Source organism: Astatotilapia calliptera, chromosome 3 (genome assembly GCF_964374335.1).
Source record: "Astatotilapia calliptera chromosome 3, fAstCal68.1, whole genome shotgun sequence".
NCBI lineage: Eukaryota > Metazoa > Chordata > Actinopteri > Cichliformes > Cichlidae > Astatotilapia > Astatotilapia calliptera.
The window spans coordinates 42,513,736-42,527,777 of NC_137424.1; the positions used below are offsets into that span (position 1 = coordinate 42,513,736).

The 14,042-nt window shown below is 41.7% G+C and overlaps 1 protein-coding gene across 2 annotated transcripts in view; it reads right to left on the minus strand.

The window, feature by feature from the left end:
* tbc1d19 (TBC1 domain family, member 19) overlaps positions 1–14,013 on the minus strand; it is a 29,587-nt gene extending 15,574 nt beyond the window's left edge. Inside the window, exons 1-11 of one of the 2 annotated variants that reach the window (XM_026162159.2) lie at positions 13,795–14,012; positions 13,587–13,659; positions 13,428–13,473; positions 7,129–7,204; positions 6,934–7,008; positions 6,511–6,574; positions 5,716–5,762; positions 5,523–5,633; positions 4,871–4,943; positions 4,187–4,225; positions 775–887 (exon numbers count right to left, since the gene is read on the minus strand). In XM_026162159.2, the coding sequence (XP_026017944.1) occupies positions 775–887; positions 4,187–4,225; positions 4,871–4,943; positions 5,523–5,633; positions 5,716–5,762; positions 6,511–6,574; positions 6,934–7,008; positions 7,129–7,204; positions 13,428–13,473; positions 13,587–13,659; positions 13,795–13,890 (813 nt within the window). In that variant the 5' untranslated portion in view covers positions 13,891–14,012. Of the gene's footprint in view, positions 1–774; positions 888–4,186; positions 4,226–4,870; positions 4,944–5,522; positions 5,634–5,715; positions 5,763–6,510; positions 6,575–6,933; positions 7,009–7,128; positions 7,205–13,427; positions 13,474–13,586; positions 13,660–13,794 lie in introns of both variants that reach the window. The other variant, XM_026162160.2, reaches the window with a different exon arrangement.
* Positions 14,014–14,042: the final 29 nt, after the last annotated feature.

Sequence of the window (14,042 nt, forward strand, 5' to 3'; positions counted from 1 at the left end):
TAACATTTATCAAAGCAACACCCAAGTCATTTGACTGAAGAGATTACAGTCTTCATATTAGATCTACTGAAAGATAATTCTAATTCATAATATACACAATGCAGACAATTTTGCACCCGCCACATTTATCCTGTCTGTAACTAACCAACTGTGACTGTTTAATGTGTTTGCCCTTGTGGTAGCCAAAGCCGTGCTAACGCTCTCCAGACCTCAGCCGGTTTGCCCACATAGCTCTCTCTAACGAATCAATCTCTTAATCACAAGCATTGTTTTTGCAACTTGCCACCAACATGAGACTCTGGATTGCAGCGTTTACACAGACCTCTGCCACACACACAGGGAGCCACACTGTTTGTGCTAACTGTGCTACACCCCCCAGCATCTGATTATGTTAACGTTTCTACAAACAGTCGCAGCGAGCCGATAAGCAGCACACCAGCGAATGCACGGATTGTCTAGTGTAGAAATTGCAGTTCAGTTGGTGTTATACATCATGTGTTGGTTTTTAGTGCACGGTATAAATGCAAGGATGCAAAGTGTTTAATCCTGGTGCCGTTCTCCAGGGAAACGAATACACCTGAGGTCCAATGGCCCCTCAGCTCCAAACCGTTAAGCGTGAATATGGATGCAGCTGAAAATTTCCCCTTGTAGTAAACATGCCCTCTGGGAATCACTGCAGCTGTGTGTGCACGGCTGCTCTACAGCAAACACAGCCAGCTGACGGTGGCCACCAGAGTGCAACTCGGCCATGTGTGTGTGCACAGTGTACTATACCTGTGGCTGGTTCGTGGCGTTAAGGATGAGGGCCCACAGGTCTGCCCGGAGCCCGGTGGGGCAGCCCTGCCTGCTGTACTGCTGTGCTGCTGCGCTATCCTCCTCCATAACCACTACACAAGAGACATGAAGACAAAACAGAGAATGGGTGCATAGCACAGCTGTTATTCACCTTAGGACCAGGCTTCCTTCACCTGGCAATTCCCCACGTAACATTCAGAAAGAGGGTTTAAAAAAAAGTTCCCAAAATGTTAAACTTCTCTCAGTAATTCATGAAGTGAAAAAAAAATATCACAAAAATCTGCTTCTGAACCCTGATGATAAAACATTTGATTATTAAGAAGTCAGTGTTTTTGTCTGGTTAACTGTGACAAATTTCTGACATTTGACAGACTAAATGACAGATGAATTCAAGAAATAATAATGGATTACATAAAAAAACTAGTCATATTCCAGAAGCGAGAATTTCAAATGATGTATTCTTCTTCTACACAGGAGTTGGATTTGTGTCGGTATTTGTAATTGCTGTAAGAGTACGTCTTAACGTTCAATGTAAATACACGAATGTTATTTGTGGCCAAGCCCAAACCATCACAACTCCACCATCGTGCTGACAGATGTTATGAGGCGTTTGTGCCGATATGCTGTCTAAATATCTGCAAGTTGGTCTCGTCTGTCCAAAGCACATTGTTCCATAAGTTTGTTTAGATGCACCTTTACAAACCTAAGCCGTGCTGATATGTTCTTTTTATAGAGAAGAGGATTTCTCCAGTTATTTGCAGCCTTGGGGCGTCCACTCCTGGGAAGCTCTCCTGCTGTCACGAATGTTTTCCACTTGTGAATAATCTTTCTCACTGCTGAATGATGGACTTCAGATTGTTTGGAAATGACTTAGTTACTGTTAAATAATGACACAGTGTAATATGTGCTGTTGTGCTGTATTTAAATTCATTCAAGGCCTCCTAAGGACCAGAAGATACATTCTAGTCCTCATACCTAAAACCTTAGAGTTAAAAGAGGGTCTACTTTCTTTTTCAATTGGCTATATAAAGGTAAAACAGTAGACTGGAGGAAGAACACATGTATGTATATGAACAACTGGAGGAGAAAAGAGTGGCAGGCCTAAAAAAACAAAACAACTAAAGCAGATGAAAAGTATCTGAAAGTCATGTCCTTAAAGAGCTTGAAGAAATCTTGAATAAAGCAAAGACCTGACATAGGACGTTCCTATTGTCCTAGCAAAAACAAATAAATGAAGGGTGGCTCACGACTGTATACAAGATATTCAAAATATTCAACATTTATTGAGAATTCTGCAAGAATCCTCGACAAGTAGCACAAAAATGAAAAGACTGAGTGTGGAGGATGTTTTTCTCCTCAAAAAAATGTATAAACATCAAAAATATTAACAAAGACATTCCCATAAATTCTGCGTAGCTTTCCAAGAAATCACTCAGGCGCATGCTGGAAACAAACTCTTGAACTTCCCCATTCTGCCCTAAATCTCTGTTGTGACAGGAGCCAAAAACACACAGCTCTTGACTTAAGGTGCTGGTCAGTCATAACATAAACGAACACGCTCCTCGTTTCCTACATTTCGTATTCGAGTGCACTTACTGCTTCGTCTGGACCACGAGGCGCAGCTTAGGCACAGAGGCGAACGGTAGATCGAGGGTCGTGGTTGTGTAAATAAACTACTGCCTGTGTTTGTAAGACTCTTGTTGGCTGATATCTGATTTGGCCGTGATATAGGTGGCGTTGTTACAGAGCAACGAGCTAACAGTTAAAGTGTTACCAATCTGAATGCTCGTGCTTCCACTCAGAGGCGGCAGTCATTCACTGACTCACACAAATACTTCCCGTTAGAGGTGGGCGCATCGATCCAATTATCGATATTGTTGATGCAACGCTGGCATTGGTACTGGATCAGTACTACTGAGATAGGATGGATACATGGTTTCCTTTAGAGACAGACGCAGGTTGTAGGCTAAAAGTATCAATATTAGTAGTGGCAGTACTAGCCCTGTATTTTCTCTTGGTATTGGATCAGTACCAAAACATACAATATCTCACAGCACTACTTCTCAGTACTCTTTCTGCATCACACTTTCTGCTTGTAACACTTGTGCCTATTTTGGGGCTTCCATAAATGGGTCACAGTTGATATAATTAGATTAGTTTTGAAAAGATCTCCATAAAAAGGCTCTTAAATACAAAAATTAGAAACAAGACTGTCTGCTCATCAAGTTTCTGTCTTATTTGGAGTTATCCTTTAGAAGTCTTAAAAAATGACGAGGTAATGACATTCCTGGTTGCCTCTGTTAGGACACTTAAGCTGCTACATATTTGTACTTAGCATAGAGGAATGTATGGGCAAAAATGGCATTCAAAGCAAATATCCTTGTTTTTTGTTGTTTTCTTAAGAGAAATTTCATGTTATATTCATTGAAAGGACATGTATTTCCTTCCTTGCCTTCCCAAAAGACAAACAAACTGGTACATTCTTGACCAATAGGATGTGGATTTACACTACATTGCCAAAAGTATTCGCTTGTCTGCCTTCACGCGCATAAATGAACTTTGAGGGTCATCCCATTCTTAGTCGATGTGGTTTAATATGATGCCGGTCCACCCATTGCAGCTTCAACTCTTCTGGGAAAACCTTTCGAAGGTTTAGGAGTGTTTATGGAAATTTTTCACCATTCTTCCAGAAGCACATTTGGAGGTCAGACACGCCTTCACTCTAATTCATCCAAAAAGGTGTTCTATTGGGTTGAGGTCAGGACTTTGTGCAGGCCGGTCAAGTTGTTCCACACCAAACTCACTTATCCATGTCTTTATGGACCTTGCTTTGTGCACTGGTGTGCAGTCATGTTGGAACAGGAAGGGACCATCCCCGACTGTTCACACAAAGTTGGGAGCGTGAACTTGTCTAAAATGACCCCTCCACCAATCGTCCATCCGATTGCCAGACAAATAAGGTTCAGTCACACCACATTGACGTTACACCACTTCATCTGACTCTTTGCATTGCACTTAGTGACGTCAGGCTTGGATGCAGCTGCTGAGCCATAGAAACCCATTCCACGAAGCTCTCTACGCACAGTTCTTGACCTAATCAAAGGCCGCATGAAGTTTGTTGGTCCGTCACTATTGATTCTGCAAAAGTGGGCGACCTCAGCGCACTATACACCTCAACCTAGGTGAGGTGTATAGTGCGCCTAGGTGCTTGATTTTATACACATGTGGTCATGGAAGTGTTCATTAGAACACCTGAATGCAGTCATTTTGGATGGGTGAGTAAATACTTTTGGTAATTTAGTGTACAATGAACAAAATCTCATGAAGAAAATAGAGCTCAACAAAGCATTTCCACAAAAAAAAGGAATAAAAACAAGAACCAAACACTGACCTTTTTTTCCGATTTGCACATACTCGTTTTCAAACAAGTCTGTACAGGAACGAGAAAGAAAGCACAGATCCATCAGTGGTGCTATCTGCTCGATTTACAAACAGACATGCTGGATTCTATTTCAAGCCTGAACACCAAAGTGTAACAATGTCGATATGTGGCCTTCACCGAGATGTTGTTTGAGAAATCCCAGACGGCCCTTGTGGCACAAGAAAGGAACAAGGACTGATATGAAGTCCCTGTGGTATATACACCATTAAAGCTCTCTGTTCATTAGGTAAACACATTTATTCTAGAGTATTCTTTCTTAATCACAACCAGAAATGTGTTTAGGTCTGGTATTAAAATGCTGCTGAGTGATAATTAAAATTGTTATGATCTAAGCTTGCCTACAAATTATGTATTTTATAGGACAAAAAGTCCTCTGAAAGTTTTTAAAACTAATGAGCCTCTGATTCTGCCAAACAGCTGACACAGCGCTGTAACAGGGAGCTTCTTTTCTTGATGGTTAGATGAAAACAATGATGGCACTCTCACATATGTATGCCATAAACTTACAAAACTCTACAACCACCAGCATGTTATCGTTACAGTTTGAACATGTCTTTTAGGGCATGATAACTACCAAGCTAAGTATCTGCTATCAGCCTTCTCATCCTTCTCCTTCCAAGAAAGGAGTAATACCTGGATGGATGAGTGCGTGGTCATCAATCCCCATCTGTCCACTGGTCAGGTTCAGCTCTGAGTAGGCCTCTCTCTGAGAGTTTAACACAACAGACACAAAACGCATGAATAAATGTACAATCTATTCTTCTTTCAGTTCAAAGAATACACTTCTACCTCAACACAATGCAAGACGTTTTTATTAATAAACACAAAACGTTAAAGAAAAAGAAATATATTAAGAGACATTATTAAGACACCCATGACTTCTTCATATTTTGCTTATAAGGCATGAGTGACGAGTTATGAAAATAAGTGATAAACAACACAGCTATTAGTCAGGATTTAATAGCTTGAACAGCAGCCAGGGAGTTTCACTGCTGCATAATGACAAAAAGCTATTTCCCCTTGTTCAGAGTTTGCTCTGGGCACCACTACCACTGAGCTACGAGGCCTCTTTGGGCGATACTGCTGTAGAATATCAGGGATATTCAGGTTGAGAAACAGCTAATAAGCCTTTAAACTGGCAGCCAGAGACTTAGGAATTGGAGTGATGTTAGCTATCCTTTGAATAAGCTGCTGGTGTCTGATCCCACTCACAAGGACAAGTTTTTCCAAATCCCTATGACCCACAAACATGTGAAGTGAAGTGGGGAGGAACACAGATCCCTACCAGGTGTGGGATGTCCCTGACATTGAGAGGAACCTGGATGAGTCCCCAGTGACTCCTGACGCTGATGTCCTCGCTGCTATCGTGGTTGGGGTTCCGCAAACCGATTAGGACCTGTTTAGACAGCATTTATATAACATAATGGAGTTCAATCCTGATAATAGCAGTAAAAAAACAAGGCGAGGAATGTGCTTACTTCCAGAAAGTCTTTCGGAGCATAGACAGGCCTGAAGCGACTCAAATCTGCAGCGATATAAACACGTAAACAATCTTTACAATGTGTTATGTAACAGCAGTCAAAAAAGCCATTTCTTTGCGAACTTAATTTATCAACTTCAACTTAAACACACATCTATGCAAATTAAAGGCCAGCTCTAAGTGGAACTTCTGTCCACCGTCTTCATAGCACGGCAGTAAGTTCCAGTCCTGTGTCATCCTCAGAACAAGGCCACATTAAGGCTTTCGACGAGAGGAAGGGGTGCTGCTGGTTATCTCCCTACCAGGAGTCTGGACAGCTTCTAGATTCACGATCCAAAATGTTTACAGCCGAAGGACGGCACATCCTAAATGTTATTATACACCACTGAGCACTGATAGCACTGTTAGGACACGAGATTAGGGTGTTCTTTGTAAACGCGGTGGCCTGAAGTCAAAGTGGTACGTATCTTCTGACAACAATAAAAACTCTTTTTAAACAACAAAAATGAATTCATAGCACAGGCTCAGTCATCTATGGGGAGGCTTGGCAGCACAATTCCAGCGTGTGCTCTGCAAAAAGCTACATTGTGCGCTATGCAGATGTTACAGAGCCCGAGTGCCTTAGAAAGCCTTGGCTGCATTAGCGCGGCTTAGGAAGCAAACACGGAAGTAGCAGATCTGGTTTTGAGATGTGCTAAGCTGGCGATAAATACAGCGCCTGAACGCATCAACACTAATCTATCATAAAAGGCAGATTGCTCGAGGCCAAATCTCCTGGGTAGTGTCTTGAGACCTGGTTCATCTGTGCCCATCTCGTTCCATTTGTTGGTGAGCTCCTTCTGCTCCGCCGCGGGCCTCTGTGGAGCAGGCGGAAAGACAAGATTTCAACAAACAAATGCCGCACATCCCGTCTTAAAAATGTCACATCAGTATTGCGTTCGAAATAATAAGTCATAAATACAATCGTGCCTGTGCAGAAGCAAGCAGTAAAACTGATAAACAGACTCCAAACAACACAGTCTGGATATCGTCAGTTAAAAAAGCTGCTCGGGTTTAGCCGCAGCTCATAGCTCAGTTGGCTCAGGGTTAAAATGATGCAGGGTTTTTAATTTGTTCTATTTGCAACATCTCTAGAGAAGATGTTGCAAAATAAAAACAAAAAACCCTACAAACTAAAATCTATAAACTTGGCTGTGATTGTCAATGTTTTAGTTACCATGTGAGCCAGAGGCACTCCAAGCTCTGTGCTCATGCTGTTCAGGCTTTTGAGGACACGCTTCTCCCAGCTGGCCTGTGTAAGAGACACACACATGCGCACACCTTAGTGATTTAAAAGTGAATTTGGCAGACAAAAATGATAGGAGTCAGGGAGAAGCAGAGAAAGTGAGGAAATAAAAGCAGACGGGCCGACCTGTGCCTTGCGCATGTAGACCAGCGGCTCTTTGAGATGCTCCGGGGGAGCCGGGGGATGCCTCGGGGGCAGCTGGCTGGAATGAGCAAATGCAAGTAAGACAACGTTGCCGACTGACACACAAATAACACCACTGTGTTTTTTCACAAAACACTTACAGCTTTGGGGAAAATGAAGCCGGTCGTGGCACAAAGAGCATCTTATTTTGAAAAGAAACACAGCTGAAAGGAGGAAACTGTCAAACAAAAGGGAAATCTTACTTTTTTTCCCCTTTACAAAAAGCAGGCAGTCAGTCTCCATTAGAGCCCACAAATGTACACCAGATGAGTCAGAAGACATCTCCAAATGCACAAACCCCCCCCCCAGCTAAGCCTGCTTAGGGCATGCCGAATGATTCAAGGTCTCAGAGCGTTAAACAACGTTCACCCCAATCTAAACACCTATAAGAGCACATAGCGCCAGAAGAAGGAGCCATTAGTCACTGTTATATGTCACCCTCTCAAAGCAACGTATTAAGTCCTTGTTTCAGACTGAGCCTAAGGAGAGACAGTCCGGTGCTCTTCGAGATAAGTGAGTGCAGCACACGTTTCCGAGCTTTTTACGGAAGAGACAAAAAGGCCTCCAGCCAAACAGAGATTTCAGATAAAAAGAGTGCATAAATGTGGATAACAGTGGAGGGATTGTTAGTCTTTAACGTTCAGGGAACAATGGCTTTTTAGCTACAATTTCAGTGTTTAAAACCAAACATTTTTTTAAAGGTAAACCAATAACACTAAGAGGGAAAGGCAGAGGAGCCAAACTTGTGCAGGAGAGAGCAACATTTCTACCAAATTTTAAAAAAAACCCTGCATTAATCACCTTTAAATAGATAGTAGTGTACCAGCTTTTATATATTGTGTTATTATATTGTGCGTGTTGGATTTATGTGTAAACAAGGTGTAGAATGAGATGAATCTATAACATTAACGCAGTCTGATGTTGGGTTACGTAACCAGTCTCTTCCATGAAGCCGTGCCCGTGTTGTTGTGCACGCTCTGAGTCACTGCACGCTCCTGACCCCGTTCTCCCTCTGCTTCTGCAAGTAAACCTGGCTCCACTCACTCACACGTCTTCATTATTTCCAACTTATTTGGAAACTTTCTTTAAAAAAAGAAAAGAAAAAAGCAGCGACTTTCTGCACAAACCTTTGTCATGGTGCTGGACTTTATTGAGTTTCCTACTTGTTTCGATTTTGATCATTTCCCCACTGTCTCTTGGATTCTCTTTTTTCTTCACGACTTCTCTCATCTTTCGTGTAACTGCTTCCTGTTGTGTTTTGGTAATTGTTTGTCCTTGTGCGTCTTTCTCTGCCTTGACTTCTTGAGTTTGTCTTCCCTCTGACTCCCCGATGGTGTTTTGTCTTCATCTGCCTGACATCCTTCCTTTGTGACTGTCAGCCTCACCTTAATTTGATCCAACCTTGTCTCCTTCTATAATCAGCTCTCTGTTTACATTAAGTCTTATATAGATCATCTCTATCCCCCTAATGTGTTTCAAAGACTTCAAAGACTTTACCCGACTATTCTCGAAAACATTTGCTACTCTTCACAAAAGAAGGTTGCCATCAATTTGCACCTTGACCAGATGCGTTTTGTAGTCATCAACAAGCTTCAGGTATAATTCTGGCGGATATTTGATCGCTCTTCTTGGCACAACTGGTAGATTTCCTTTAAATTTCTTGGTTTCTTGGCTTTTAAGCGTAGTCCACAGATTTTCAGCAGTGTTGAGGTCAGATTTTTGGGAAGGCCATTCCAGCTATTTAACATTAGCTTGCTTTGTCCGCTCCAAAACCATGTGTTCTTAGGATCTTGCCCTGTTGGAAGACCCAGTTGTGTCCAGGTTTCAACCACGTTGTTGATTTCAGGTGAAGTTGGAGAATTTGGAGGTAGTCCTACTTTCTCATTATTCCATCCACTCTGTGATGGCAAAAACCTTTCTCCAGAAAGTATGTGGCCTGTCCACGCATGTAGCTGCTAATTTCAGTTGAACTTGAAGGTGAGCTCTAAGAGACTTTCCCAGCTTGTCTAAATCTACAATTCTCCTCCTCAAATCTTCACTGAGTTCCTTGGACTTTCCCAGTGTTCTGCGTATTGTTCAATCCATCGAATGGTGTCAAATAAATCCTTTTTGTGCTAGAAAGAGAAGTGACCGGTTGTAGTCGATCACAATCACTGGTTGAGTACAATGATCAACCAGTGATCATTCGTTAATAGGCCTTGGGTTTGTCAAGTTAAAAGACACTGTAGAACCTTTAAGAGCACTTTTTAAAAGATTAAGTGAGTGTATGTACAGTGGGGCAAAAAAGTATTTAGTCAGCCACCGATTGTGCAAGTTCCCCCACCTAAAATGATGACAGAGGTCAGTAATTTGCACCAGAGGTACACTTCAACTGTGAGAGACAGAATGTGAAAAAAAAATCCATGAATCCACATGGTAGGATTTGTAAAGAATTTATTTGTAAATTAGGGTGGAAAATAAGTATTTGGTCACCTCAAACAAGGAAAATCTCTGGCTCTCACAGACCTGTAACGTCTTCTGTAAGAAGCTTTTCTGTCCCCCACTCGTTACCTGTATGAATGGCACCTGTTTGAACTCATCATCTGTATAAAAGACACCTGTCCACAGCCTCAAACAGTCAGACTCCAAACTCCGCCATGGCCAAGACCAAAGAGCTTTCGAAGGACACCAGGAAAAGTATTGTAGACCTGCACCAGACTGGGAAGAGTGAATCTACAATAGGCAAGCAGCTTGGTGTGAAAAAATCAACTGTGGGAGCAATCATCAGAAAATGGAAGAGATACAAGACCACTGATAATCTCCCTCGATCTGGGGCTCCACGCAAGATCTCATCCCGTGGGGTCAAAATGATCATGAGAACGGTGAGCAAAGATCCCAGAACCACACGGGGGGACCTGGTGAATGACCTGCAGAGAGCTGGGACCAAAGTAACAAAGGTCACCATCAGTAACACACTACAACGGCAGGGAATCAAATCCCGCAGTGCCAGACGTGTTCCGCTGCTGAAGCCAGTGCATGTCCAGGCTCGTCTGAAGTTTGCCAGAGAGCACATGGATGATACAGCAGAGGATTGGGAGAATGTCATGTGGTCAGATGAAACCAAAGTAGAACTTTTTGGTATAAACTCAACTCGTCGTGTTTGGAGGAAGAAGAATACTGAGTTGCATCCCAAGAACACCATACCTACTGTGAAGCATGGGGGTGGAAACATCATGCTATGGGGCTGTTTTTCTGCCAAGGGGACAGGACGACTGATCCGTGTTAAGGACAGAATGAATGGGACCATGTATCGTGAGATTTTGAGCCAAAACCTCCTTCCATCAGTGAGAACTTTGAAGATGAAACGAGGCTGGGTCTTCCAACATGACAATGATCCAAAACACACCGCCCGGGCAACAAAGGAGTGGCTCCGTAAGAAGCATTTGAAAGTCCTGGAGTGGCCTAGCCAGTCTCCAGACCTCAACCCCATAGAAAATCTGTGGCGGGAGTTGAAAGTCGGTGTTGCTCAGCGACAGCCCCAAAACATCACTGCTCTCGAGAAGATCTGCATGGAGGAATGGGCCAAAATACCAGCTACTGTGTGTGCAAACCTGGTAAAGACCTATAGTAAACGTTTGCCAACAAAGGTTATGTTACAAAGTATTGAGTTGTATTTTTGTTATTGACCAAATACTTATTTTCCACCCTGATTTACGAATAAATTCTTTACAAATCCTACCATTTGGATTCATGGATTTTTTTTTCACATTCTGTCTCTCACAGTTGAAGTGTACCTCTGGTGCAAATTACTGACCTCTGTCATCATTTTAGGTGGGGGAACTTGCACAATCGGTGGCTGACTAAATACTTTTTTGCCCCACTGTATATATTTGTATATATTTGAGCCTGCAGGTATACTTTGACCCTGTGTGGATTTATGGAAGCCCGTTTCCACCAGTAAAAAAAACAAAAAAAATATTCATAACTCGAAATTTTGACATATTAACTCGAAATTGCGATTTATTAACTCAAAATCTGGAGTTAGCGCTGCCAATCAGTAATCTACATCATTTTCTTGTTACCTGGAAGGATCTAGCGTAGAGGAATGCGCACTCAAAACCAGATCGAACATATTGGCACTTTCAAGAGTACGTTTGCTGATAGTAACGCCATGTGATGTAGTTAATAACACAAGGATTTCATCATTTGTGAAGCCACGCTGAAAATAATCAGCAATTTGTGCATACATGACTGGCTGTAATACTGGTGACTTAGCTGCAGCATTTGTAGCTGAGGGCTTCAGCTTCCGGGTAACAAAGAAATTACGTTATTCACGTAGATTACTGATTGGCAGCGCAAACTCGAAATTTTGACTTATTAACTCAAAATTTTGAGAAAATTAAGTCAAAATTTTGATAAAGATAACTCGAAATTTTGAGTTATGGATACTTTTTTGTGCCAGAAACGGGCTTCCATAGTAGATTAGATCAAATTAAAAATTAATTCAAACTTGTACACCCACTTTTTGTTTTAAAGTGTTCTAAGATGTATGCTGTACAATCATACCAACCTGGAAAAGAACAGTTCAAAGAACAGTCATTGAAACCCAAAATTTCCATGAGATTAATTCCCATGATTAGTGGATGTTAACTTCTAACCACCACTGTACTTTCCATTAGAAGTTAGCAACACCTTTACAAGATATTGGGATATTCGGTGTACTACATTTTTAAACAGGGAGATCGTTTTTGGCGCCATCAAGCCAAAAGATACAAAGACAGGATTTCTGGTCTAGGTTGCCCAGCTCTTCTGAAGCAGTTTCCCAATGCTAGCATCTCCTTCACTGGAGGTACACGTAATCAATCATATAATCAAGAATAAAGAAACATGCCCTACTGCATTGTGGGGTGTTTGTCAAGCAGCCATATACACAGATATCACAAGAAATTTTACCCAAAGATGCCAATAAATCAAATTTAGCAATCATGATGAATAAAATGATTTGTATTTGATGGCTTTTCACTCTGTAGATATACAGAGTGATTGTGTCCTGACTCCTGACTACATTCATGTGTCTTTACAGCATCCTCTGTGTGCCTGATAATGATGATGATGAAGACAGACTTTCATATGTCGCATATTTGCTGTCATATGCAGATACCAAAGTTTAACTATAGAATCTGGGGAAACTTTATTTTTGTTTGTTCCTACTTTTCTGTCAAGGAAAATGAATCTTCCATAGAAAAAGCAATAACCCCTTTGAAGTCTACCAGCAACCATCAGTAGGCTGATATTAGCCAGCAATACACAGCAGTGACTCAGCAGATCGAGCTGTGCATCTTTAGTTTGCTAGGAGACAAAACAAATTAAAATTTCCACTATATCTAATAAGCTAATCATGAGCAGAGGTTTACAAATTTTCCATCCCTAATGTGTAAGCATTCAGTTTCCATCTAAACTGAAATGCACAGAGATCCTCACAGAGGCTATTAGTACATGTAAATGTTTATTTTGACAGCCTAACATTATTTAATTTATGAATGCAGAGATTTTTCCTGGCTCACAACGAGCCTTTGACAGGTGACTACACACATAAGCATGACTGGCCCGCATGGAGGACGCTCTATCTGATATTTACACTTACACATCTGCTCTTTTCTGGAGGCATTTTGTTTGTTTGTTTGTTTGAAATCCCCAATTTAGAAAAAAACCCGATAAAATAGTTCTGGTTTTTTTTTTATTATATACAAGAAAAAACTGTTTACTTTGATGCATTTTTCTCTGTTTTGCCTATTTGATTTTTTTTAACAGTTTTATGCTTGAGCAAATTAAACACATTTCAAAATATCTATTTTAAAATGTATTATGGGCATCAGTTTAGCTCACTGGTTGAGTAGGTGACCATTTTACTATCATCCTGGGAAAATTCATCTCGGGAAAAAGCTCAAATTTGATACAAAAAAATTTCGAAATAAATGCGAATGTTAGACATGGATGAATGCTTGAAGCCATGATGAGTTTTTATAGAGTGATACCAAACGCAAGCATGGCACAAAACTAGCTTTGAATCATTTTGAGGCTGAGAAACCCCAAACACAATGACTGTCATGCTTGAGTAAATTCAACCCCACTGTGTGTGTGTGTGTGTGTGTGTGTGTGTGTGTGTGTGTGTGTGTGTGTGTGTGTGTGTGTGTGTGTGTGTGTGTGTGTGTGTGTGCAGTGCTTCGTCATGCATGGACAGCTTTACACCAAATGTCACTTACATGTGCAGCTCTCTGTACACTGCATTCTGCAGCTTTCTTTCCCAGCCTGGAAAACATTGGAATTTGTTATTATATGTTATAATATTATTATCACTAAACAGACAAGAGACAACAGCTTAATTATGACTTTGTGAGAAGAGATTTCTTGCAGCTTGCTACCTGATGTTTTGAGAAAACTGCGGACGTCCTCTTTTAGAGACTCCAGTTTTACGTCAGGCTGGTGTAAACACTCCTGAAAACAATGGGGACATGGGGAAATCAATGCTTCGCATTCTTAGACATGATGTGGCCTGGATGCTGTGGTTTTAGCTAAAGGTGAGCTAGAAGCAGAAGCACCGTGTCGTTAGCCACATGCTAGCTCACTCACTTTGGCTTGCCTCTCTATCTGAGAGTGTAAATGGCTTCCTCTGAGCCGCTGGATGATCTGAGCGATGGTCAGAGACAGCTCGATGCCCTCGTCCATCCTCCTTCTGGTCAAAGCCCGTTCAGTTATGCGTCTGAAGCCGAGCGGCTCGCTTCACTGCGGCTAAACTGTCAGCATCCAGCAGCCGCCCCCTGCAGAGGTTACTTAGCAACTGAGGACGGGCTGCGTGTCCGCAGGGGAAACAAGAACCA